The following is a 27681-nucleotide window of genomic DNA, read 5'->3' as shown; positions in this document are numbered from 1 at the left end:
CAATATCCAATTCTCTTACACTCTTCCTTGCCACATTTTCCAGGATTATCTTTTGCCAGCAACACTTTTCTTGTCTTGTTACTTTTAGGTTCAAATCCTCAAACACTGCATTTTATCAGTAACTAAAACTTCGATACAAGGTTTCTCTACATAACCCTGAATGCTCTATGTAGACAGGAACCTGGCTATGCACTCAGATCCGCCTGCCTCAGCCTTTTGAGTGCTGGGATTAAAGGCATGCACCATCCATGCTTGGTTCACTGCATTTTTTTTTTTTTTTAATTCAAAGACAAGATCAGGCTTTGTTCCCCAGGCTAGCCTCTAAGTCTTAGACTCATAGCATTTTCTGTCTTGGCCTTCTGAGTGCTGGGACAGCAGACACAAGACCCAGGTAATAAGATAACTTAAACTTTCTCCCACTGCATCTTCTTTCACCTTTCTAAACATTCCTATGCTCCCCGGAGCCGCTTAAGGACGCCTTTTTGAGATTCTGAAGCACTTCACATTTCCCTTATCGCTACTGCAGATCTCACCCATACTGCTTCCTAGACTGTCACTAAAAAAACGATGACTCTTCCTTGACCATATACGCCCCACTACCGAAAGGCAACTGAAACAAGATTTAAAAATTGACCAGGTCGCAATCCGGGCGTGTGCCTTTAATCCCAAGCAGTCGCTGGCAGGCAGAAGCAGGCGCATCTCTGAGTTTGAGGCCAGCTTGGTCATTTCCTCTATCAGCAGGGCTAAGAAGAGATCCCATCTCAAAAAATAAAAGCAAAACGCACAACAGCCAAAAAAAACCCAAACCAACCAACCAAACAAAAAACCCCCAAATTGACCATGTCCCAATTATCTTTATTTATTTGTAACCTATCCTTAATTATACTGGTACTCTTTTCCTCCCTTCAATTTGCATACGGGATAGCCGACCTACTCGCCGACCCAAGCTCTAAAGGATCACCGTCCTCAGCCCGGGAGGGCCACCACCACTTAACCCCATTAAGATGGCGGCAGCGCAGGCTCAGCCACTCAGGGACGAAGTCCTGCGTCACGTGACCCGTCTAGCTCTCGCCGCGGTGGCTGACGGGAGGTGGACGGGAGATAGGACGAGGGTGTCGGCCATTTTGTGTCTGTTTCCTGCGGGACGCGGTGGTGGCGGTTGGTTTGGAGAACTCTGCGAGTCTCTTGGGTTTTTTGTTTTTTGATTTTTTTTTCCCAGCTTTTTTTCGCCTCTCTTCTGCCTGTTGTGTAGGGCGCAGTAATGGGTCGCAAGAAGAAGAAGCAGCTCAAGCCGTGGTGCTGGTATCCTTTGTGGGGTTGACGTGGAGGCCGAGCGTGGGTGTCGCTTCTTGAGAACACAAGTCTGATGGGTTTGGGTTAGGCCTGTTTGGCAGGGCCCGGCCGGGCCCGTGTGCTGTGGCTGGGTTAGGATTTGGGGTGGTTTCTTGTAAAATGGGGTTCTTCGGGCGAGAGGACTCCGGAGTTTGGTGGCGCTGGACTTGGTGACTCAGGCGCTTGTTTGTCGCGATCATTGGGCCTGGAGCCGTTCCCCCAAGTGCAGTCGTCCCTAAGAACTCCTGTCTCCGTTGTTTCGTTGGAGACCCCACAAAGGGACTTGAGTTTGGGGTAAATGCCCTTACTCCCTGGATAATTGAATTGTGGCTAAGCCCTCTCCCCTCCCCCCCGCGGTGGAGAATCGGCTTCCGCCTCTTTCGGGCGCCTTAATCTTGGGGAAGCGTTTGCTTAACTGGGTGGAGTTTCTTTATCGTTACCCAATTTTATAGGACTGGTTAAACTGTTGGGAAGGAAAACAATTTTCTCGTTTTTTTTTGTTTTTTTGTTTTTTGTTTTTTGGATAACGTATTTTACGTTAAACTGGATTTTTTTTTATCTATTACATGAAAACGGTCTCAAGACAAATTTGTTTTTAAAGTAGTTAAGTCGCTAAAAATCCGTCACGAATTATTTAATGCACTCACAGAAAAAGTCTTGCGAGGTCAGAACTCTTAGTATATGCGAATTTAAATTTCTTGAATGCATAGATTAATAATGAAACTTGGAAGAAATTTTATGGATTCTTAGTTGAATGTGCCCTTTGTCATGAGTTGGATAATGGATTATGAATTCCCAGTTTCAATTCTATTGTATATTTAATGAATTGTGAAATTGCCCCCCCCCCCCTTCTGTCTTTTTATTTGGGATTGGGGGTCTGGTTGTCTGGAACTTGCCCTGTCCACCAGGCTGGCTTCCGCCTGTCTCTGCTTCCCCAGTGCTGGGATTGAAGGCATGGATCACCACTGCCCAGTTTGAAGTTGCTTTTTCTTTTGAAAAGAAAAATTTTGAGTTAGTCTTACTGTCTGACCTGGCACTCAGAATAAATATCTGCCTTGCATGAGGAGTGTTGAAATCAAAGGCATGGGGTATGCCAGGCTAAAAGATTTTTATTTGGGCTTAAGATCTTAGTCTGCATACCAAGTTTGTCTAGTTAAGATGTAGTCATTCCTGCCACAGATTGCCTGCAGTGTGCCACCGGTCCTGGTTCATTTGATTTTGGTTAACCTTTTCTCCTTCATGGAACTCCTGTTCTTCAAGACAGGTTTTCTTAGTGTGTCTCAGTCTGACCTGGAACTTGCTCTGTAGGCTAGCCTGGGCTGAAATTTAAAGAGTTCCACTTGTTTCTGGCTCCCATGTGCTGCGATTGAAGGCACTACTGTCCAGCTGACACTCTTAGCATGTACATTTGTAAATGTTGAAATAATAATTTAAAGGTCAAAATTTGGGGTGTGTGTGTGTGTGTTCTTTGTGGCAGGGCTTCATGTTATGCTGGATCACAAAACTTGAACTCTTGGTTCATCCATGTAGCCTGGCTGCCCTGGAATTTACTCTGTAGATCAAGGTGGCCTCAAATTCATAGATTTGCCTGGTTTTGCCTCCTGAGTGCTGGGATTAAAGGCATGCACCACCATAGCACCGAAAATCCATAAATGCATGTTTCTCCTGTCTCCACTTGTGCTGGGGCTTTGTAGGTGTGCCCTACACCCAGCATCCAAACTGCTGGAAGTACCCAGCCCATTGCATGCTAGACAAGTACCCTAACAATGGAGCTATGTTCTCAGACCGGGAGGTACATGATTAGTGTAATTTCCAAATATAAATACTAAAACTGAATTGGTTTTTGTTTTTCTGATTTTTCGAGACAGTGTTTCTCTGTAGCCCTGGCTGTCCTGGAACTCACTCTGTAGACCAGGCTGGCCTTGAACTCAGAAATCCACCTACCTCTGCCTCCTGAGTGCTGGGATTAAAGGTGTGCGCCACAACTGCCCAGCTTTAAAACTGAATTTATATTAAGTTCCCTCCTTTTTTATTAGGTGGTGGGGGGGGGGGGTTGCCTACATAGGTATGCTGTATACTTAGTGCTCTTGGAGGACAGAAGAGCATTAGATCCCCGGGAACTGTCATTCTGGTTGTGAGCTGCCTTATGGATGTTGGGAAAAGAATCTGGGTACTCTGAAAGAGCAGCAAGTGCTCTTAACCTTGGAGTCATCTTAAAGTCACCCCTATTATCCTTCCTGTTAGATGAGATGAAAGGCATTTGTTATATTAATATTGAGGCAGAATCTCACTATGTAATTCTTGACTAGTCTGGAAACTCACAATTGTGGACCTGGCTGGCTTCAAACTCAGAGAGGTTTGACTCTGTCTCATCTCTTAAGTGATGATTTTAAAGGCATATATCACCATTTTCAGCTTTCCTTAGCTTCTAATTACGTAGTATCTATGCAACTTTTGTTTCCTTTAGTTGGCAGGGGGTTATTTTTTGTGTGGTTTTTTTAACCTTAATGGCGACCAGGTATTGTAACAGAGATTTTGATGATGAGAAGATCCTTATACAGCACCAAAAAGCAAAGCATTTTAAATGCCATATTTGCCATAAGAAGTTGTACACAGGACCTGGTTTAGCAATTCATTGCATGCAGGTAAGAATTTCTCTTCTGTTTTGACCTTGTCCCATTGTGATTTGTAACCACATAAATAATATTGAATTTGTCTTTGGTTTATATATTGGGTAAATAGCCAAATCTACTTAAAACTCAGGTATGTGTTTTATTCTCTTTTTTTGGTAGGTGGTAGGGATAGAACCCAATTGATAAGCACAAGCTTTGGCACAAAAGTACTTACCTAGAATCCACGTCTGTTCTGTGGCCATTAAGATAAGTGGACTTGACTTTTAATTTTGAGACAGTTCTTACTTAGTATTTATTCTAGCTGACTGACCTAGAATGATGTTATGTAGATTAGGCTACCCTCAAATTCACAAAGATACTCTTTCCTCTGCCTCATAAGTGTATTCAGTTTTTTGTGTGATGAGTATACAAGAACACACTCTACTTGGAAGCATTGTTCTGTTCAATGTCCAAATTGCTTGCTTGCTCCCCCCCCCCCCTTTTTTTGTGGATTTGGACACATAGTGTGGGTACATGAGGCTGGGAGGTGTTTTTTTGGAGCTGAATTTTCAGGCAGCTGTGAGCTCTTATTTGTGTGGCAGGAATTAAACTCAAGTCATCTGGAAGATCAGGAGTGCCTCTAACTTCTGAGTTCTTCTGCTTCTCTTGAGTTTTTTCATAATAAAATAATGAAAACTTGAGGATTTGTATTTTTGCATCCTGATGTCATAGTTTATATAAAGGCTGGACTTTGTAGTTTCATGGTAGATCTTGTGCCTAGCGTCTTTGAGGCCCTGACTTTGATCTTTAGTACTACCCCTTTTCTCCTTTGTATTATTGTAGTAGCCATTCAGATGCATCTTTTTATGTTAACTTACTTAACAATTAATTGTCTGTTATGTGCTCATTAGTACACAGTTGGCTTTAGAAGGCAGAAGAGGGTGTCGTCCCCTTCGACCTGGAGTTACAGATAGTGGTGAGCTATCAGTTGTGGGTGCTGCAAGCCAAAGCCTGTTCGTCCTTAACCTCTGAACCATCTCCAGCCTCATTAGTTTGTTTGTGCATGCTCACTTGGAGTTTGTGGGAGGACTAGGAATCGGACTTTGTTTTTTTGAGACAAGGTTTCTCTCTGTAGCCCTGGATGTCCTGCAACTCATTTTGTAGACTAGACTGACCTTGAACTTATATTGTGAAAGAAAATAACAAAGTGGTCTGTCTCATCATCAATGATTGAGAAAATGAAAACAAGACAACTAATAAGACTAGGGAGCTGTCAGATGAGAAGAGATCTGAAAAGAAGTAAATAATTTCCAAGGAATAGCAAAATTCAATGATCTTTGGTTTTTGTGATTTTTTTTTTCTATTCTGAATGAAAGGAATGTAAAAAGTAAATATAGTACACTTTGATGTTTGTATGTACCTGTAGCACTATGCAGACAGTCTAACCCTGGGCCTTCATAATTCTAGGTTTCTTTTTACTTGTTCTATCGCTACAAAGCAACAGCTTTGGCCCAGTTTTCACTGTTTTGAGACAGGATTTCTCTGTAGTCCTCACTCTTCTGGAACTCACTGTTGATAGCAGGCTGGCCTTAGATTCAGAGATCTGCCTGCTCCTGCCTCCGAGTGCTGAGATTAAAGACAAGTGCCAACACTGTCTAGAAGAAAGTTTTTGATCCATTCGTCACCACTAGTAGTCTGCTGAGTAGTTTCTAGTTAAAAAAAAATTTTTTTTTAAGGTGCATAAAGAAACCATAGATGCAGTACCAAATGCAATACCTGGGAGAACAGACATAGAGTTGGAAATATACGGCATGGAAGGTATTCCAGAGAAAGATATGGATGAAAGACGGCGACTTCTTGAACAGAAAACACAAGGTAAGATTTACATGTGGATTAAAATACATTTTCACCTTGAGAGTATTGCCATTTTGAGACTTAAATGAACATAGGTTGCCTGGCTTGCACTTTTATACCTGCTGAGTCCTCTCCCTGCTGAGTACATGTGATAACAGCTTTGTATCACTGCACTGAGCTCCCAAATTTTAATATTTCTTACTTTTTTTTTTTAAGAAAGCAAATTCTTTTTCTTTTTTTTTTTTTCTTTTTTTAAGATTTATTTATTTATTATATCTAAATACACTGTAGCTGTCTTCAGACACTCCAGAAGAGGGAGTCAGATCTTGTTACAGATGTTTGTGAGCCACCATGTGGCTGCTGGGACTTGAACTCAGGAACTTAGGAAGAGCAGTCGGGTGCTCTTACCTACTGAGCCATCTCTCCAGCCCTATTTCTTAAGTTTTACTTAAATCTCTTTGGGTGCTTGGCCTGCATCTAAGTCTGGATTCCACTGTGTCTGGTGCCCACAAAGGCCAAAAGATGGTGTCTTTTTCCCAAAAACTGGGATTACATCTGGCTATTAGCTGCTTTATGTGTACTAAAGTTAAAGTTTGGGTTTTTTTGTTTTTGTTTTTTTTTTTTTTTTTTTTTGGAGACAGGGTTTCTCTGTATAGTCCTGGTTGCTGTGGAACTCACTGTGTAGACCAGGTTGGCCTAGAACTCAGAAATCCCGCCTGCCTTTGCCACCCGAGTGCTGGGATTAAAGGTGTGCACCACCATGCCTGGCAAGTTAAAATTTTTTAACTGAGCCTAAACCATCTGTCTCTTCAGTCCCACTAATTCTGGTCTTGAGTTATGTTTTCCTTCATGTTCAATCTTTATTAATGTCATTTGTTTTGGGATATCAAGCTATGTACTGTGCAGATGGCAGAAAGTGTTAGTCTCCTATACATTTTTTTTTTTTTTGACTTTTAAAAGTTATGTCTATGAATGTTTTGTCTGAATGTATGTGTTTCGCTTGGAAGCCAGCGCCTAAGAGGGTCAGAAGAGGATGTTGGATCTCCTTGAACTAGAGTAATTCATAGACTCATCTGCCTGTAAAATGGTGGGATTAAAGTCGTGGGCAAAATTACTTAATTTTTTTTAAGTTATTTTCCTCTCTGATGTGTGAAAATTAATTAAAACCTTTTCTTGGCAGAGAGTCAGAAAAAGAAACAACAAGATGATTCTGATGAATATGATGATGATGAATCTGCAGCCTCAACTTCCTTTCAGCCACAGCCTGTTCAACCTCAGCAAGGTTATATCCCACCAATGGCTCAGCCAGGACTGCCTCCAGTTCCAGGCGCACCAGGAATGCCTCCAGGTAACATGAGACTTATTAAAAATGTATCCTGAGGACTTCATTGATGTCAGGGCTACTTCCTCTTGTTTAATTTCCAGTGCTAACCTTGTTGCTGAAACAATTTGTAGGCATACCTCCATTGATGCCAGGTGTTCCTCCCCTGATGCCAGGCATGCCTCCAGTGATGCCAGGAATGCCGCCTGGGTAAGCAAACTGCCAGTTGGGTCGTGGGCTTGGGCCTTTCTTAACTTGGGTGATATGATTTAAATCTTTTTTCTTTTTCTTTCTTTTTTTTTTTTTTTAAAGATATGGGCTCTATAAATCTTAAACTTTTATTTCTAATAAGGGGTCAGTAAGTATAAGACATATTTTCCTCTAAGGAAAATAGATTTTTGGGTAGTAGAATGAATGTAGGAAACCGTCTATTTCAGTTGCATTTGCTGTAATTAAAGTATTGATTATAGATTTGAGTTTCTTAGTTATGGAAAAGGGAATTGTAATGATTTACCAAAGCATCAGAAACTAAAATGAAATTGAGGTGCGTATTGCCCATCACTTTTACTTAGTTGGATATGAAAGGTGTACAGTACACTTTCCCGCTGTATTCTGAAAATCACAGTTAGATTTTGATTTTGTCATACATTTTCACAGATTGCATCATCAGAGAAAATACACCCAGTCATTTTGCGGTGAAAACATGTAAGCATCTCATTCATAATGTAATTCAGGAGGTATAATAATAATCATAATGTCATTTGTGTGTGTGTTTAATGATATTTATTCAGTTGACTTATAAGAAATTTTCTAATCTTCCTCACAAAAACTTGTTAGCTCATTGACACATCTTTTAAATGTAGAAAATTAAAACATTTCTGAGGAGGTTGGAGAGATGGCTCGGTGGTTAAAAGAACCAACTGTTCTTTCAGAGATCCTGAGTTAAATTCCCAGCAACCACATGGTGGCTCACAACCATCTGTAATGGAATCTGATGCCCTCTTCTGGTGTGACTGAAGATAGAAACAGTGTACTCATGTACATAAAATAAATTTTAAAAATTCTGAGCAAATACACAAGTTAAAATAATTTTCCTCTCAGACGTGGTAGCCCTGATTTTAATCTTAGAACTTGGGAGGCAGAGGCAGGCAAATCACATTGAATATGAGGCAGACTATTTTACATATAGGTTTAGGACAGCCTCCTGGCTACATAGATTCTGTCACAAAAGGGAAAAATTTTTTTTCTAAGTGTGCAAATGCTTTCTTGAGCTATCATTAGATAATAGCTCAAGAAATAATAGACCCAATAATAAGAGATAATACCTATAATCTATTTCTAATACCTATAGATGTAAAAATAAATATCTGTATTCTACATAGAATATCTATACTCTGCTTTCATGCTTTTTATTATAGAAGGTAATAACATTTTCATCTAATTAGGATATATATCCTAAATTCTGAAAAATATACCTCAGTGGTAGATTGCATGAATAACGTGCATCAGGCACTGTTATATCCCCAACAACAAAAAAAAAGCCACCAAAGCACAAATTAAGTTCACATACTTGTAATCTAATCTAATGTGTTGAAGTAAATTGGACACTGAATGATATTTGAAGGTGAGCCTTTTTTTTTTTAAAGTGGAAACTATAAAGGGTTTTGTTTTTAAGTCATGGTTTATTGTTATGAAGTAAAAAGTTTATGTATTCTGAGCTTATATTCACTAATATTGGTGATCCTTGTTCATCCCAGACTGAAAGTTTTACTCCATAGTGGACAACTGAAATAGAAATGTTTCTATTTATGTTCCATGTGCATATTTTTCAAGTGGAACAAAAACTTTCCAGTTAACATACTTATTAGATGGGGTCTCCTTTGTATATTCCCAAGAATATTGTTGAATCTCAGTGACCTTGTTTTGCCATTGGGGTCCCCCCCCCCAGGGTTCCCCTCTATCCCTCCCACTCCACCTCTTTTAATGGTAAACTGAAGAGTTTGTAGATGTTTGTTATGGTAGAATTATATTTTTGTGGCATGATTGATTTGATTTGATCTTAGTACTTGAGATAGTCAAGATTTTTATTTAGTGTTTTGTAATTGCCAAAAATATTTTTGTGTGTGTGATTTATACTGCTAGTTAATATTTTTTGTTTTTATTTTTTCCTTAAATTTTGCTTTTAATAGAATGATGCCAATGGGTGGAATGATGCCACCTGGACCTGGAATACCACCTCTGATGCCGGGTATGCCACCAGGTATGTATGGAGTGTTAAACAATTGCTTTTGTAATGTGTCTGATAGCATTCCTAAGTTTAAAATTCTATTACATGAAAGAAGATTGGTGAATGGGTGGGGTGTGATGCCATGTAGCATCAATACCTTCTCTTTAATTCTAGCAGAGACAGGCTGGTATCTATAGCTCCAGACTAGACTGTTCATAGTTGGCTCCAAGCCAGCTAGGGCTATGTGATGAGATCCTACCTCAAACCAAAGTTGGACAAAACAGTGATAATCAGTAAGATTATAGGTGGAGTCTAGGGACACTGGTTTACATTTAAGATTCTAAAGTTGTAAAATGACAGTTTGAAGAACTACGGTGAGGAACAAATATAATATAGAATTGTTTTCGTGTGAACGAGATTTTTTTTTTTTTATTCTTGGGAATCATTTTTCTTCAGGTATGCCCCCACCTGTTCCACGCCCTGGAATTCCTCCAATGACTCAAGCACAGGCTGTTTCAGCACCAGGTATTCTTAATAGACCACCTGCACCAACAGCAGCAGTACCTGCTCCACAGCCTCCAGTTACTAAGCCTCTTTTCCCCAGTGCTGGACAGGTGAGGTGAAATTCTTGAAAAGGAGTATATTGTATGTTTAAGGTCAAATGGACTTGTTCACAGATATCCTTTGAAATTGTTAGATTATGTGATATATTAAAATATAGCCTATCATTTGCTATGTTTCTACCTTGATTTCCTCTGTTCACAGCAGGTAGAAAGGAATCAGATATTTTTCCAAAGATGTGGATTCTTTAGCTGTAGCTAGATGTGAAAGTCGAATTTCTGAGGACTTCCTCTGCCTTGTTGAAGGGAGTGGAATTAGGTTGGAGCCAACAGTAAGACCTTAGGCATGGTGGTAGTGGCACATGGCCTTTTAACAAGGCTTTCAAGAGCAGAGTCAGGTGAATCTTAGAATTAAGTATATGTGTTTTGATCAAGGTTTGTTTGTTTTTTAAATGCTTAACCCTTAGATTTTTCACTTTTCCCCTGTTTCTGAGTGTTCAATTTTAGTTGCCTAAATTCTTGTGGTAATGGAAATTTTATTTATGGATATGTTAAACTTTTATCAGAATCTGTAGGCTTATTGTATAGGGCATCTGCATAGAGAACTGTCATTTGGAGTTTATGTTAAGATTCTTGAACTAATGCAATCTCCAACATTAAGTCTAGAAACTTATGTTTAACTGGTTGTATTGGTGTAGAGATACTTTTTTGAGGCATATACTTTTTTCTGTTAATTGAAAAGTACATTACCTGCCTCTTTAAATGACATTTGATTGCATTACAATCTGCATTTATAAACAATGCAATCTATACTAAAAAGTGCCACATGGCATGTTTTACCCATTTGTTCGGAGACGGTTCATTGTTTCCTTTCTTTTATGCTACAGATGGGGACACCTGTAACAAGCTCAAGTACAGCTTCATCCAATTCAGAAAGTCTGTCTGCATCTTCTAAAGCTCTGTTTCCTAGCACAGCACAAGTACGCAGGAAGTTGCAGTTTAAAATTGTTAAAATGGCTTTACAACTTAACCCTTTGGACCCTTTATGAAAGCTAATCTTACCAATATGTTTAGGTTTTTTTTTTTTTTTAGAAGTAAAACATACTAAAACTCAAATGGTGTTTGCAAATTTGAATTCATATTAATGATTCCAACAAAGTAACTCTAAACTTCTGTGGCTCTAAAGGGTTAAAAGCATGTGAGCAGTAATGAACTATAGTGGCCAATGGTTAGCCTTGATGCATGGTTAAGCTTCTTTTGATTAATGCTGTTTAATGCGTCACATCTTTATGTAAGAAAGTTAGCACTCTGCATTTGTTTCTAAAGTTGATCTAGTTAACATTTTTAAACACTTGTATTATGAAAGTAATATGTGCTACTGTTAACTTTATTTAGAACCTGTGCCTTTAACCCTTTTGTCTATGCTGTGTTCTAGTCATTACTAATTGGAGGGTAGTGTGCTGCTCTCTGTAGAACACTTGCATAGTTGGTGACACTGATGAGTCACTATTACCGGGAGGTTTTTGATGCTTACTAAGGGGTTTATTATCCCAACCTGTAGCTTCAATTTTCTGAGCTGCTTAAAAGACTAGCCTGGCGTGGTGGCGCACACCTTTAATCCCAGCACTGGGGAGGCAGAGGCAGGCGGATTTCTAGGTTTAAGGCCAGCGTGGTCTACAGAGTGAGTTCCAGGATAGCCAGCGCTATACAGAGAAACCCTGTCTCAAAATACCAAAAAAAAAAAAAAGATGAATTACTTTAGACAATTTAGGAGACTAAAAGCAGTTGCATTAAATACTATTTCATAATCCTATAGCAAATGAAAAAAGAATACAAGGCATTGTAAATTAAGTTTTTTTTGGAGAGTAGATATAAGGCATCTGAGAAGTATAATAATTTCAGCCCAGTATTTTTTGATATTGAATTGATTTGGATTGAATTTTGCAAAACATTTATCAGACATTTTACTTGGTTTTGGTTTCGTTTGAAGTTTGATCTTTTTAATGTTCGTATCATATATTTATTTTTGTTATACTCAACTTTGGATATTGACATTTTACTAATAAAGGATCGTTACTTTATAGGCTCAGGCAGCTGTCCAAGGACCTGTTGGTACAGATTTTAAGCCCTTAAATAGTACTCCTGCAGCAACAACTACAGAGCCCCCAAAGCCTACATTCCCTGCTTATACACAGTCTACAGCTTCAACCACTAGTACAACAAACAGTACTGCAGCAAAACCAGCAGCTTCAATAACAAGTAAGCCTGCTACACTCACAACCACCAGTGCAACCAGTAAGTTGATCCATCCAGATGAGGATATATCACTGGTAAGTTGTTTGTAGATTTTTATCAGTATTGATCTTTACTAGTATCGTTTGATCAAAAATCATAGCAACCTGCCCATTGGAGAAGTTATTATTTGTATTTACATGGTTTTCTGATTTTAAATCTTCCCAAATGGTTTTCATTATTTTTTTTAAGAAGTCATAAATACTACACAAAGAAGGGACTATTCATGTTTTTGGCCTCATGTTCCTAACCTCTTATTTCTAAAAAGAAAAGACAGTAAACTTGGTTCTTTCTCTTTTTAAAACAATGTTTAGACAAGAATTTGCTTGTACTGATTGACTAAACAGTTGAATGTTAGAGTTTACAAAACCTTTCAAGTCTCTACAAATGAATCTCATTTGATAGAAAGTTAATACTTAGTTAATACATTTTGTGAACTCAGCTAGCCATGTTCTAATGTAAAAATAGGTAAGATCATATGGCATGAAGATTTTAAGTAGTAGCAATGATTTATGTGAGCAAAGTAATTATTGAGGAGTAATTGTGTACTTAAAATTATTAGGGTTTCAATATTTGTCCCCCTGTGACTTTATATTAGACATTGTATATTATTTTTATTCTCAGGAAGAAAGAAGGGCACAGTTACCTAAATATCAGCGAAATCTTCCTCGACCAGGACAAACTCCAATTGGTAATCCTCCAGTTGGACCAATTGGGGGTATGATGCCACCACAGCCAGGCCTGCCACAGCAGCAAGCAATGCGACCTCCAATGCCACCTCATGGTACTTTTTTCCCCTTCCTTGCTTTTAGTGACTTAAAAGTGTGTGTGTGTGTGTTTATATATAAAATGTTTCAAAGCAAAAGACAAAGACTAACTTTATATATTGTATTTTTTAGGTCAGTATGGTGGTCATCATCAAGGCATGCCAGGTTATCTTCCTGGCGCTATGCCACCGTATGGACAGGGACCACCAATGGTGCCCCCTTACCAAGGTGGGCCTCCTCGACCTCCAATGGGAATGAGACCTCCTGTAATGTCGCAAGGTGGCCGTTACTGATCTTACTTCATCAAGTCTAATAGGTTTGGAGATTAAACCTTTTCTCAACTTGTGCTGTTTATATAGACAAGCTTCCGTCATTAAGGCTTCATTGTGACTTTTAACAAACATAATCTTCCCACATACCAGGAACTATTGGACATTTATTTGACATGGGAGAAATTATTTGGAATAATAAAACAGGAACTTTTCCTGAAGTTGCAATTTATACTGTATGGCTTCTTTTTCATGTTTCATCTAGGTTTTTAGAAGTGAAGTATAGTAAATTTGGTTCGTTAAATTGTGAAGGCGCTGGAATTACATGAACATACCACCTTAAATAAAGGCAAGTTCTGTAAGATTACATTGCTATTTGTAAAGTTATGCCTTCGCAGCATTTCCAATGCTGTTGGACTTCATGTCCCCAACCTAGCTTGGTGAGGGTTGTAACTGTTTCCAAGTACTTGTACATTGGAAGTTTGAATGTGTAACAATATTTAATGTAATTAGAGAGAGTTCCTCCTGTTGCAGGGTTTAAGAAAACGGGCCCATTATTACGGTCATGTGACTTTTCTGTACTGTTAAACTTCATTGTAATAAAATGAGACAAAAATTTATGCCTTTTTATTCATAACCCAGCTGTGGACCACTGCCTGAAAGGTTTGTATGGCTGCATGCCATGGTAGATGTCCACGTAATAAAACTCAGTTACCAATACAGTTTTGATACATGATTGAATTCTTTAAGCTGTAGATTATTTTAGCTGCATGTTTTAGTATATAACAGAATATATAAAGTTCTTGTTAATGTATCTGTTGACAGAAACTTAACACATGAGTTACATACGGGGAGGAAGGCTTTGTGTCACTGTTTTACATCTTTTGGTTTCATGTTATGGAAGTTCACAATGTAAACTTCACATTTTCGTGCTAAGATTGTTTAGAGCCTAGTGCCAGATGCATTCATTTTCTTGGGATTAATTTTAAGACTTCAGGTGCCAGTTGAATAATTTATGAACCTCAGAAGCTATCCAGGTGCTTCTAGAAGCTTAGGTGCATGCTTCTTGTGTTAATGTAGGTTAACTTGTACTATGCAGTGTTGGAAAGTTTTTATTATACTCCTTTGAAGTTATGTTACTTGAGATTAGATAGGTAACCTGTGTAAAGTCAGATGGCTTGACTGGAAATTATGATCCTTGAAAGTTTAGGATGTTGCTGTGTTCCTGTAGGAAATTTTTACTGTAGGGGTGATTACCTACCACTGGGGATTTTGTGTTGGATGTCTCACCGTAGTTGTTCTTACAGCTTTTGTGGACATCTTTTCTGATTTGGGGGGACATGAGGCTTGGGTAGGTTTATGATCAGTTAAGTATCAGGTGATCTGTACAAAGTAATTAACCATATAACGAATATAGTTTGATTTGATTTAACAATTCTGAGCAAATGCTGTCTTTAATAGTTCTATGAAGGGTATTAGATAAATGATGTGACAATATAAGTTACCTTAATTTTGTAGGAATTTATATTGAAAATATTTTTGGCTTGTTACAGAGGAAAATTTAAATAAGTAAAATTCATTCTGAGATATGACAAATTAATTTAAATCTGAATGTCATTTTTAGTCTGGTATTTACTGCACTGATTGTGTGCCGCCTCTGCTGTAGTTACTGTGAGGTACAGAAAGTTCCAGTTTCTAATGAAAATATTCATATATACCAGAAATGAGTTCCTACCAGCTGCTAAATTAGCCTTCACTTCTTCATCCTGATTACCTCTCTAGTTAACTAAAGTTTCTTAGACTAGCAGCACTGCCAAAGAAAACCCTTTATTGAAAATATTAAGGTATAGCTTGGCGGTGGTGATGCGTACAGAGGCAAGTGCATCTTCCTTGAGTTGTAGGCGGGCCATCCAGGGCTACAGAGTGACTTCCAGAGCAGTGAGGGCTACCCAAAGAAATCCTGTCAAAACAAACAAACAAACAAACAAAAAACCTTTTTAAAAAGATGGCAAGATTAAGTTTAGAAATGCTTTCTTTTAAAACAGAACATTTTAGAATTTCATGAATTTGATATCAGACAACTGAAGTATTGGTAGAACTTTTAAGAATTATGCAAAGCTTACATTTATATTTTGTTCAAAGCACAAGATAGCAGGACTTATTCTTTGAAGTCTACAACTTAAAAGTAAAAGAATCCTAATATTTTAAAAGTTTGTGTGTAACCTAAGGTACTCTAATGATGTATAATTTGGGCCTCAGGAGTGGGGTCCACTTACTATGTTGTTGAAAGTATAATTTTTGCATGCATCAAGAATAATTAAACTTCTAGAAAGTGCTGCTTACCTAATTGCTTCTGGGGTCCATAGTGTGGTTAAATCTCAAGTGTAACAAATTTGGTTTATACTTGAATTTCAGATGGCATTACAAAGACTGCTTTCAGTTATTTGCTATGTCCCTGTACAACATTTAATGAAGCTGTAAGATAAGCCTGTCAGCTTCCATCTACTTGTGGATCAGTTTTTTTAAAAGTCTGGCACTAGTTTCTACTCTATTTAGCTACTGATAGAAAAAAAGACTAGCAGATGAGGATCCACTTCTGAGTGACTTCTGAAGTTATCACTTAATTTTGACGCCTTAGTATTATAGTAATCTCATGCCACTTGTTAGGGGGAGAACACCTATTCAGATTACACATTGAACTTAAGCTGAGTTTAATGAATCAATTCTGGAAATCTCAAAGAAATAAGTTTGGACTCAGTTCAGTTGTAGACAAAAAGACCTGCTCTTTTTCTATTGCTTGCTTGATCATTGGGACTTAAAAAAAATTTGATGCATGTCTTTTTTAATTAATTGGGTGATGTTTTTCTAAAATTAAAATTTTCTTCTTCCTATAGCCCTGCCATAGGACAGGCTGAGGCTGAGTCTCAGTGTTGCCCTGTTCAGTCTGAGGCAAGTGGGATTTATTTTATTACTTATGGGGGCTTTCACAGCTTTATGGCTGTTGGATATTTATGTCCCCAAACTTGCAGCAAGTTTGGTGAAGGCCCCTAAATTTAATTAAACTTAGGATTTTTATATTCCTTTGGCAGAGAAGGCTCTATATTAATATTCACGTTTGACTGTGGTGTTAATAAGTATAAATAAGTATTGTTTTATTATATAATATTTAAGGCTTTATGAACCTTAGTAAATTCACAATTTATATTCTTGATTTGGAGGCCTGATATGTTTCATTCAAATTTTTACTTAGACCTCTAGGAAAAATCATTGGTTGTTTTTTGTTCAAACTTAAATTTAACCTCAAGGATAAGTTATCTGAATTGCCACAGGATACTGAAGTTTGTTCTAAATCTCAAGCTTATTGAACATGAAGGTGGTAAGGTCATCCGGAAAGGCTTATGCTCTTTAATGTTCTCAAATCTCACCACACTAGAGCAAATGTTAATGTAGAGCCCTGAAATGAGTGGGAAGGTCATTTGTCTGTGCGTGTGTGGTGTATTATAGATGGGTGTAGACTACAGGTGTGGTATTAAAGGGCTTTGGGTATTACATGGCTCAATGGAAAGAGAACTAATTTTCAGGTAGCCATACTGAAATTGGGTCATATGATAAATATGAAACTAGTTCAGAATGATTTTGGAAGTTAAATTTTCAGATTTTACTGAGCAGTGCTTTATGTAATGCACACACCAGTAGTGTATCCACATTTGTTTTGATTTTGGTGTTCAGAACTACTGTGTTGGGAAATGGGGTGATGACTGAAAGTAGGTTCCAACTTGTTCATTCCTTACATCAGACTGGAAACAGATTTTAATCCTTTGGGGGGGGTTGTGGTTATTTTAATTTTAGATTTTTGAAATGGGTTTTCTCTGTATAGCCCTAGCTGTCAGTCTGGAACTCTTGTTTACAAGGCCTCGAACTCAGGTATCTGCCTGCCTCTCTATTTCCCCAGTGTTGTGATTAAAGGTCTGGGGCCAGACACCTGACAAGATTTTAATACTTTCAGGAACTACTGTTTCCATGACAATGTTCCACTGGATTGCTGATAACATTTAGTAAATTACAGTTTTGGGTTTTTTTTAGACTTGTTAAATGGACTTTACTTCAATCATAGGGTGCTTATCTAATGCTATGTCCAAGACCTTGAATTTCATTCCCACCACCATTTAACAACTGTGAGTGCTGGTGTATTTTTATCTTGTGCCCACCCTACTCTAGTATATGTAAATCTCTTGAAATTGCCTGAGCCGATTCTAAGTTAAATAGGTTCTTATTTTCTTGAATATAGGGGTGGGGAAGCGATTTACTAATGATGGTACATTTGCTTAATGAATACCAAATCATTTGCACTTGACTGACTGTATTCCTCACAGTTGGGAATTTGAGTTAGGAAGATTGCTGTGAGTTTGGAGATAAGCCTGGGTTACAGAGTATAAGACCCTGTCAGGGTGGAGATGATGGCTTTGTAGGTCAGTGATCCAGAGAACCAGTTGAGAATTATGCAGTTTTCAGGTTTCTGTAAAAGCACACTGATAACATTTGATAAATAATACTGACTTCACTTTGTTTTAGTAAGCAAATGAATGTGGGATTTGTACATTTGTATTGGCTAGAATTTACTAAGCATATACCCTAAATTTTTTAATAAATGATACGTATTTTTAAAGGTAATATCTACCTCCGTAACACTAGTGGTGTCTTCTTCAAAAGTGAAATTAATTGTCTTGGTAGCTTCTGGAAAGTTCACTCCAGAAGGATAGTCAGTGAAGTGACTGGGGCGTACAAATAAAAGATAGCGAGTAACATATTCCCTGTGCTTTGTCCTGGCTTCCTCATGAATGAAACAGGGTTTTTCCTTTCTCTTTATTTTACTTTGTCAATATTTTGGTCTTTTATCATCCAGGTAATTTTAATAATCTTATAGTCATCTTTCTTTGTGATAATTCTTTGTAAAATAAGCATTTTAACAATGTAGTATAGAGTCACATGTAATCTGAATTTTTATAATACTGAATTTTTAAAACCAGTAGCTTAAACTCTTAGACATCCTCAATAGAACACTGTTAAATTATTCAGATAAATTCATAGGAATTAGAGGAAATCAGATTTAGTTTAAACTGCCAAGAACCTGAGCTGTTTATTCCAAGTGGTTTCCTATGCAGAACACTGGGGTTTATTTTAGTTTTCGCATTACCGGGCGGTTTTGTTACAAAATAAAGGACTTTTTGTTTAAGGCCGGGTATGGAGGCATATGGTATAATTCCAGCTCTCTGGAGGATGAGATATGAGATCAGGGATATTCTGCAAGTTGAAGTGTAGCCAGGGTTAGAATAAGGGTTACAACTTTTTCTTCTGAATGTGGTCATGCGCACCTTAATTCTAATACTTAGGGGAGAAGTTGGTGGAGTCAGTCTGATCTGTGCATGTATGAGTTCACACCATCTAGTTCTACAGGAGACTGTAGCCTTAGAATTTTTTAATTAAAAAAAAACCTCTCTTGTTTTTTGAGACAGGGTTTCTCTCTGTAGCCCTGGCTGTCCTGGAACTCACTCTGTAGACCAGGCTGGCCTCGAACTCAGAAATCTGCCTGCTTCTGCCTCCCAAGTGCTGGGATTAAAGGCGTGAGCCACCACTGCCTGGCTTTAAAACTTTTTAAAAATGTTTTTAGTAAGCACTGTTTTTACTTCTAAGTGCTGTACGTTCTTTAATATTTTGTTCCTCCAAAGGAGATCATCACCTCCATCACTGGATGACAATTTAAAATTCAAGTAGTCTGAAAGAGTTAAATTAATTTTTTTTTTCAGGAATGGTTTTAGTAAGAAAAATGTAGACTCCCAAAGTAATGGTATACAGCCTAAAATAGAGTGTTCATTAAACCTAATTTCATTTTTGTTTAAGTAAGTTAGATGTATTGAGCAGTGTCTAACTAAAACTGGCACACTGGATAGTAACTTTGAAGGGTTAGGGTCTTCAGGATGAATATGACAATTATTCATTGTCATTTTGAAAAACTCATTGCCAAGGGGATAAATGTGTGTACATTGTTTTAAAGGATTTGTTAGACTCCAGCCAACACTTGAATCATTTCTGTGCCTTGTAAGGTTATAGGCAGTTTGAGTAACTGAATGAATGTGTTGCATTCCCTAAGCCCTCTGACATTGTTGCACTATCTGGGGACTTTGTGTGTGTTTCTATTGGGCTTTTATTATGGTTAAAGGATCTGTTTTTACCTTTGAAATTCATTGATTGTCCTACTTGAAATGAAGAATGAAGCTGGCTGGAGGTAACCCAGCGGCAGGCACAGTGCATGTTAAGCATGCATGAACCCCCTGGATTCAATCCCCAGCATCAAAAACAGAAAAGAAAAAGAAGAATGAAGACTTTCGTTTCCCCAATACATTATACATTAACTGATAGCTGATTATGTGGGAAAGGAACTATTGTGTGGTAGGTTTAAGAGTTTAGAACCTTAAATGCTATGAAAATAAGAATAAAAGGGCTTTACCCTTTTATTTTAGTAATGGTATTTTCTTTTTTTGGTAGTTTACTAATCCTACGTTGAAATATCATTTCACTATCTTTTCAAGGGTTATTTACTTGCCCAAGTTGGCCAAGAAAATAATTATTATAGTTTTCACAATTTGAATCAGAAACAGGGCGTCTATTTAGAGTTAATTCCCCTTTACCAGCTAGCTGGTTAATATACTTGAAGAAGTAACAGAATTCATAGACTTTTTTTAAGGTTGAGAATAATAAAATTTCATGACATTGGAAAGTTAAAATTGGCTGTAAGGTTTGTCTAATTGAAATTAGAAGGTAATTGCCCCTTGCCTTTTTCTGCAACCAAGATTTCCAGTACACTACCCATGTTGAAGACATTATTGACTAAAATAGAAGCATGTCCAAGAGATACTTCAGTGTTGCTACCTCATTTTCAAGATCACTCAATTTCAGTAGCCAATGTAAAATCATCTTTATTAAGCTTAGGCAACCTTTTAAGATGTACTGCTAACAGGCTCTGAGGAAATTAAATGCACATTGACTTTTTTAAGTATGGGTTGAACTCCTCAGTTTAATACAATTTGTGTTTTTGTTAACTAGCAGCAGAATTTCAGCATTTGCTACTTACTGGTAGAGAAGAAAAACCCCACAGCCCTGCCAGTACAGGTTAGTTTAATCTGTAAGTACCTGATGTTCCTTTTTTTTTCTCCCCCACCCCACAAACATAACCATTTAAGGCAGTTAAGGAAGGAAGCTGCTGTGCAGTGACTTAAATGTGAGTATGAGTAACAGGTCCATTGGATGGATGTTCTCAGACACTCGGGTCTTGGACCAAAGTCAGCTTTAGGTTGGTGACCTTGGTTGTAATGCTGCTCCTTTATTGGTTGGTGGTTCTTGACCTATGTTGACAGACACCTCCTAGTTAAAAGAGAGAGAAGAAGTATTTTGATTAGCTCAGTTCATGGTGGTAATGCAAGGCTTCAGATCCACTGCTGTAATTACTCCATGGTAGTTTTTATCACCCTTTACTTTCTATAGTATGAGTCAACCTATGATGCTTTAAATACTGGTAAAGAATTTGTGTGTCTTTGTAAGCTATAAATGGCATTGGTGTGCCTCTTCATCACTGGCATGGAAGCTCACTGCATATTCAGAACCCTGCACAGTTGTGCACATCTTTAATCCCAGAACTCTATAGGCAGTGGTAGAAGTAGTATAAATTTGAGGCCAGGCTAGGCTGTGTAATGATTCCCTGTCTTTTTTTTTTTTTTTAACGTAATTCTTGGAAGACGAGGAAGTCATGCACATCTTGCTTGAAATTTAACCAGTAAAAGTAAGTTGGATGGTGATTAGCCAGTCTTCGATTGGATCGTTATTATTTTACTTGGGAATATTAAGTTTTGTTTAAATTTTTAATGATCTACATCTAGCAGCCAGTAGTAGAACTGTATTTTGTGAGTTTTCCCCCACTTTGTTTTTTGATTGTGAAGTGCCTGAGGGCTTAAGTTTTATTGCCTTTCACAGAATGGCGTAGATACAGTGGAAATGGTTTTCCGTAAAACCATCTCTTTAGAGCTGCCTTTCTGGTGAGTACTGCTTTATAATTTTTGTATCACACTTTTATTTTTTTAAGCTAGCTGGAAGGTGACAGTGATTGAAATGAGCAGCCAGTTTTCAAAGCTTGGATCAGAACCTTAAGATGACCTAAGTTACTGCCTGATATTTCCCTATGTTTCCTATTTAGATTCTCTCTTTTTTCCCCCCCTATTTTCCTAAAGATCTGTATGCACATAAACATTGAACACAGATTATTTCCTTTGGTGAGGAAAAATAATTGTGAAAGAAAATTTAGAAACAGGAGAGATGGCTCCATAGTTAAGACCATGTCATATTCCAGGTGTGGTAGCACACACTCTGGAGACAGAGGCGAGTGATCTCTTAGTTCCCAGTACAACCAGGGTTGGATGAAGTAGTCGTCGTCCCCCTACCCCCAGCAAAAAAAGGAAAAAAAAAGAAAGATGTGTCATATATTTGTTGTCATCTGAGTTGAGGTTCCCAATCTCCATGTCATGTGGCTCACAGCCACCTAGCTGCTTCAGGATCTGACACCCTGGGCTTTGTGCTCATAAAACATGTAATTGAGAAATACATATTTTTTTTAAACCAAAGATTACCTCCCCCCCCCCCCACTCATTTCCCGCTGTGTAGGTTAATGAAATACAATATATTGGTATACTCTGCTGCAGTACTGAGCAGTATAAGTGGAAAACTTAGGTTACAGATACAGTTTCTAGCATTTGTTTACCTGTGAAAACTGGCTTACAAATAGTATTTATTTTACTGTCTTGTTTAGTGATTAGCCTGTAACATAAGGATTCCTTTCCCTGTGGTTTTGAGCTAGATTCTAAATAATGCAGTTTTATTTGTATATACATTGTGTTTCTGCTGTAACCTTTGTGAATAAATCTACCTTTTCCCTCCTTAGTATAGACAATATTTGTTTTCTAAAATCTGAAATGTGTAATCTGAGTGTGTTTGGTAATGTATTCTAGATGAGCTCTCAACAAAGTTTTGAGCCTAAATTTGTGTCTTTAGATTTAAAGTGAAATAAATTTCTAAGGAACTCTGTCTTTTCCTAGCATGGATAAGCAGACAGTGACAGTTGGTAAGTATGTAACTTCCAATGCATGTAGTAGTGGTAAAGGTGAGCTCCCAAATTGTATTCCAAGATCAGAAGTGAGGCCTTCTAGGATTTTATATGTACATCTAACGCTTTCTCCAGATCTATGTACTCATTGATTAAACTGAATGCACCTTACTTGTCTGATTTGGTTTTTGTTCGTTTTGTTTTTAGGAGATTATTTGTATGGTAGTTTAAAATCTAATTTTATATTTTAAACTTTCTTTGGTGTATATCAGTAAGTGGCTCTTTTCCTGAAAACCCAATATTGACCCTGAGTTTACTTAACACTCTGTTTTTCATTTCCATTTATGACTAAGCAAAATATGGTGGCAATGGGAGAGAATCACTCTTAATTTCTGTAATGGAGGTCAGTGCATAATTTAAGGTTTATTTATGTGTCTGTGGTGCACCCACATGCAGTTTTTTCTTGAGTCCAGAAGGAGACTGTTTGATTCTTAAAGTGAAGTGGAGTTTCAGACACTTGTAACCTACCATTGAACAGTCAGCGTTCATCCCTGAGCCAGTGCTGGTCGGTGTTACAGAGAGAGAGTTTGGTGGTGGGAAGAGAGCTTTCTTGTTTTTTATGATTATGCCCCCGGCCCCCACAGGTGAGAAATATCTTGGGGTATGTAGGTAGTTTGTTTGTATGTGGTTTCTAGGGAGCCAATTCAACCTTCTGGGATTCTGTTGGTAACAAAAGTATGATAGGTAAGGTGAAAACGGTCTAATTTTATTTCTGAGATATAAGTCATTTTTTTTACAGCATTGTTTTCTTAAAAGTTAAAGAAGTGGGTATGCATGTCTTTAATTTAGTCTCCAGGTTTACCCCTGACAAGTGTCAGTTGGATTTGGAGAAAATGAAGAGCAAAGTCTTGTGGGGGATGAGATTGTATGGAGGATCTGAGCATAGCATCAGAAGGAAGAATAAATTTGCTAGCCTGTGTATGATTAAATGGTACATGAGCAGAAATTGTTATGAATGTCGTTTTTTATATAACTAAATCTTCTAAAGGTAATTATATGCTAGCCTTTAATTCATTAACATTGGAACCTTGTGATACATGAATTTGGTTGAGTTTATTAAAAAATAAAAATTTCCCACACAAATAATAGTGTATGTGATACTTTGATGTGTCTCTCTCCTGGCTCAGGAACATTAAAGTGTGTTCTCCAACTCAAATACACACACACACGATTTGCACTTAGCAAGAGAGATCTCTCTGTATCCCTGTTGTTAATGGAATTTGATACGTGTGTTCTGCTGACCTGGAACTCTAGAAATCCTCCTAAGTAATTTAATTGCAGTGTGTATTTAATGTTTTCTGTTTTTCCATAGCCTTTACATGGAATGCCATCCTTCTACCACTGTGCTAGCTACCTCCAGCTCTCTTTTCTCTTACAGTGAAGCTGCATAGCCTTGGCTGTCCTAGAAAAGTCTGTAGAATAGGTTGTCCATGAGCTCCCCTTTCCTCCGCCTCGTAAGAGTGCCACCGTGCATGCATATAAATTATATCCATGAATGTGCAGTTGTCTGTAGCGGCCAAAAGAGGTGGTTGGATCCCTTGGAGCTGGAATTACAAGTGGTTGTCAGCCACCTCTGATATTGATGCAAGGAACTAGAATCAGTTAATTTGTAAGAACATCTAGTTACCTTAACCACTCAGCCATCTCTCCAGCTTAATAAAGGAACGACTGTTTACACATAATCTCCACCTCATAAGCAGCAGAGGCAGGCCATCCAAGTCTAGGCATAGAAGCCCTTTCTCAAAATCTAAGTGAATTTAAATAACATTCTATTATATGTGTGTGTGTGAATGGGCATTTTGAACGTATGCATGTGTGCTTTCCACAGAGGTCAGGAAAGGATGTCAGACCTCCTGGGCTGCAGTCACACATGGTTGTGAGTTGCCATGTGGGTGCTGGGAACTGAACATCGCAGTGTTCTTACTGTCTCTCAGCCCTGAGACCAAGTCTTATTAAAAGGTCTAGGCTGTCTGTTCTAAACTTAAAATTATATTTCAGCCTCTGAAATAGTGTTTCACAGACCTCTACTACCAGATCTTTATTCATAATGCATTGAAACATTTTTGTGCAATTCAGTAGCTCATTAAGAGTAAGTTTCATTTTCACTCTAAATAATGAAAGAGTGAGTTTGAAATCTGAATGAATCATGATGTTCTGTTCTAAGATACCTCTAAGATATAATGATTATAACTTTTAAATACCAAAGATGTTTTGGACAGCAATTTTGCAGGCGAAATGTAGTTAGTAAATATTTAGTGAAAATTGGGACTTAGGGGGTTTTGCTTTGTGTGGCTGAGGAGTTGGACTGACTTGGTAAGATTACTTACCAACCCTGTTACTCAGCCACATCCATGGCTCAGTGCTGTTTTAAGTAACTCATTTTTGACTGAATCATGTGCTGGGATTGTAAGGTGTTTAGTATGCCTTGTCAAGTTTTATGACCCCTTTAAACAAGAGTCAATGATAAGTTCAATGCCTTGTTATAGGTTTTACTTTTGTAAAAGTTTCAAATAGTTAAATTGTGAGTCAAACTCTTGCTATAGGTAGGAAGTAATTACACGTTCAAGGTCATTCTCTACTGCACGTGGTTTTGAGACAGTCTTAGCTCCCCATTACAATAAAGTACCAGGGCTAGAGAGAGATGGATGGCTCAGCAGTTAATCTGACTGGTCTTCCCAAGGTCCTGAGTTCAAATCCCAGCTGCCACATGGTGGCTCAACCATCTGTAATGAGATCTGATGCCCTCTTCTGGGGTGAATGAACATAGCTACAGTGTACTTATAATTAATAAATCTTTTTTAAGAAAACAGTTATAATATCAAGAGTCATATCATGTCAGCATAAAGGAGCTCTTTTGAGGATGGGTCCACTACATGCTATGATATGAACTGTGATAGTAAATAAGGGGCTTTTTCAGGGTTTTTAGTTTTTGGTTCTTTGGAATAGTCCCAGAGGGTCAGGATCACACTTTAGAATTTGTTTTGTTTGTTTCCCAACAGCCCTGGCTGTCCTGGAACTCACTTTGTAGACCAGGCTGGCCTCGAACTCAGAAATCCGCCTGCCTCTGCCTCCCAAGTGCTGGGATTAAAGGCCACCACTACACCCGGCACACTTTCAGATTTTTTTTTTTTTTTTTATACGGTTTTGTATTTTAAGACAGGGTTTCTCTTTGTAGCCCTGGCTGTCCTGGAACTCACTCTGTAGACCAGGCTGGCCTCGAACTCAGAAATCTGCCTGCCTCTGCCTCCTGAGTGCTGGGATTAAAGTCATGAGCCTCCACGCCCCGCTTCAGTCTGTGCTCTTAACCATTTGGATCATCTCTCTAGCCCTGGTTTCACTCTTCTAAGCAAGTGTGTTGGCCTTCACCAACCTCTGTGAACCATATGTAAGCCTGGTGTTCATGGAGGCAGAGGGTTACCATTTTCAGAAGCCACCAAGTGGATGAACCCAGGTCCTTGGCAAGAGCACACTATCAACTCAAGTTTTTTCAAATGAGATTTGTCATTGTTTCCCTTCTCTTATCTCCACTATCACCACCACCATTACTTAGGGTGGCCCTAAACTCAGGATTCTCCTGCAGTTTCTCAAAATGCTGGGATTAGAGGAGTTTAGCTAGCCTTTAATTCATTAACATTGGAACCTTGTGATACATGAATTTGGTTGAGTTTATTAAAAAATAAAAATTTCCCACACAAATAATAGTGTATGTGATACTTAGTGTATGTGTCTCTCTCCTGGCTCAGTAACATTAAAGTGTGTTCTCCAACCCAAATACACACACACACACGATTTGCACTTAGCAAGAGAGTATTTTCTCTCAAGTATTTTTTGACACTGAGCCAATCATTTACTAAGTGATGTGCTAGGCACTGCCAGGTAGACTGTGGGAAAATAAAATCTGCCACCTTCTACAAACTTAAACTCTAGCCAGTGGTAAGGCAGGCTGGAGAGATGGCACTGGCTACTCTTCCAAGGGACTTAGATTTAATTCTTATCAACTATGTGATGGCTTGAAACCATTTATAATTCCATTTCCATAGGATTTAATACCATCACCCTCTGACCTCCATTGGCAGCACCACACACACACATGTACACACATGCATGCACGCATGCAGAGAAAACACTCATACATACAGTAAATTTTAAAAAGTTTCTAGCTAGGGAAGCACAATAAAAACCAGTAAGACGGCGGGTAGAGATGGCACACACCTTTAATCCAAGCACTTGGGAGGCAGAGGCGGATGGATTTCTGAGTTCGAGGCCAGCCTGGTCTACAAAGTGAGTTCCAGGACAGCCAGGGCTACACAGAGAAACCCTGTCTCGAGAAAACAAAAAACACCAAACAATAACAACAACAAGAGTAAGACAGGTCACTTAGAGTGCTCTGGGAGGAAAGCAGAACATGGGCATTGGGAAGGTGGGACAGCTGGTTGTTGAAGCTCATGCAGTTTTCCCCAAAACTCAGGAGGCAAAGGTAGGCAGGTCTCTGAGCTGGAGACAGCCTGGTCTATCTACATAGTGAGTTCCGGACCAAACCAGAGCTACAGTGAGATGCTGTCTGGGGGGGAGGAGAGGACAGAGATGTCTTATTGAAATGACATACCAGACAAAGAAAAGCCAGGCTAAATTGAAAAGCCTGCAGGTACAAAGGCCCACAGAGCAAAACTTTTAATTTTTTTTGTTGTGTGGTTGGGTTTTATTTTGAGGCCATTTCTCCATGTAGTCCTGGCTAGTTTTTAACTCATGTCAATCCTAGTGGCTCAGCCTCTTGGGTGCTTAGATTATACATGTGAACTATGAAGCAAGGGCTCTGTATTTTGCCACTGAGAATTCTGAGGAAAATGTTTTAAAATGATGTCTCCAGAATTCTTATAATGTTAGCACATTACTAACTTGTAAGCAGACGGCCATCATTGTAACTCTTACCAAGCTTGCCTTGTCCATCCTTGTGTCTATGTGCATGCACTTGTCTGTTTGCAAGTCCTTGAAGGCCAAAGGTTGATACTGGTCTTCCCCAACTGCTTTCTTTTTGCCTTATTTGCCATTTGACATAAGGTCTCATAATAGACCACTGACTGGCCTGTTCTCTCTGTAGAGCGTGCTGTCTATGCCTCCTGGGTGCTGGTATTAAAGGCTCGGGCCACAGTGACCAGTGTGGGGTCCATACTTCCACACACAACTTTACCTTTTCTGTATCTATGTTCATATATTATTTCATGTTTCCTAGCATAACTTT

General features: G+C 38.4%; 1 protein-coding gene across 8 annotated transcripts; it reads left to right on the top strand.

Moving 5' to 3' along the window:
- The first annotated feature begins 1103 nt into the window (after positions 1-1103).
- Positions 1104-25493, top strand: Znf207 (zinc finger protein 207). 8 transcript variants are annotated; one of them, XR_015045016.1, is made up of 17 exons: positions 1104-1302; positions 3851-3977; positions 5681-5819; positions 6979-7146; positions 7254-7329; positions 7777-7824; positions 9309-9379; positions 9803-9960; positions 10794-10886; positions 11991-12236; positions 12823-12982; positions 13098-13281; positions 13500-13583; positions 16129-16183; positions 20336-20401; positions 21025-21068; positions 21260-25492. XR_015045016.1 is itself a non-coding variant. In XM_085829759.1 (13 exons), exons 1-12 carry the CDS (start codon positions 1262-1264, stop codon positions 13256-13258), a joined length of 1488 nt encoding a protein of 495 aa, XP_085685885.1. In that variant the 5' UTR covers positions 1104-1261; the 3' UTR covers positions 13259-13281; positions 13500-13954. The 8 variants fall into 8 exon arrangements, 3 of the variants coding, with proteins under 3 accessions (XP_085685885.1, XP_021031348.1, XP_021031350.1); XR_003837987.2 differs by having other exon boundaries at positions 20336-20414; XR_015045017.1 differs by having other exon boundaries at positions 20339-20401; positions 21025-25493.
- The last annotated feature ends 2188 nt before the right edge of the window (positions 25494-27681 follow it).

This window comes from Mus caroli, unplaced genomic scaffold (assembly GCF_978045245.1).
Source record: "Mus caroli unplaced genomic scaffold, Mus_caroli_1 scaffold_13, whole genome shotgun sequence".
NCBI lineage: Eukaryota > Metazoa > Chordata > Mammalia > Rodentia > Muridae > Mus > Mus caroli.
This window is presented reverse-complemented; position numbering and strand designations above follow the sequence as displayed.

Excerpts from the sequence above, each read along its gene's own strand:
- Znf207 (XM_085829759.1), top strand. The coding sequence starts at position 1,262 with ATGGGTCGCAAGAAGAAGAAGCAGCTCAAGCCGTGGTGCTG. Across the intron at positions 5,820-6,978 it reads TCTTGAACAGAAAACACAAG|AGAGTCAGAAAAAGAAACAA; the intron begins GTAAGATTTACA and ends TTTTCTTGGCAG. Across the intron at positions 12,983-13,097 it reads ACCTCCAATGCCACCTCATG|GTCAGTATGGTGGTCATCAT; the intron begins GTACTTTTTTCC and ends TGTATTTTTTAG.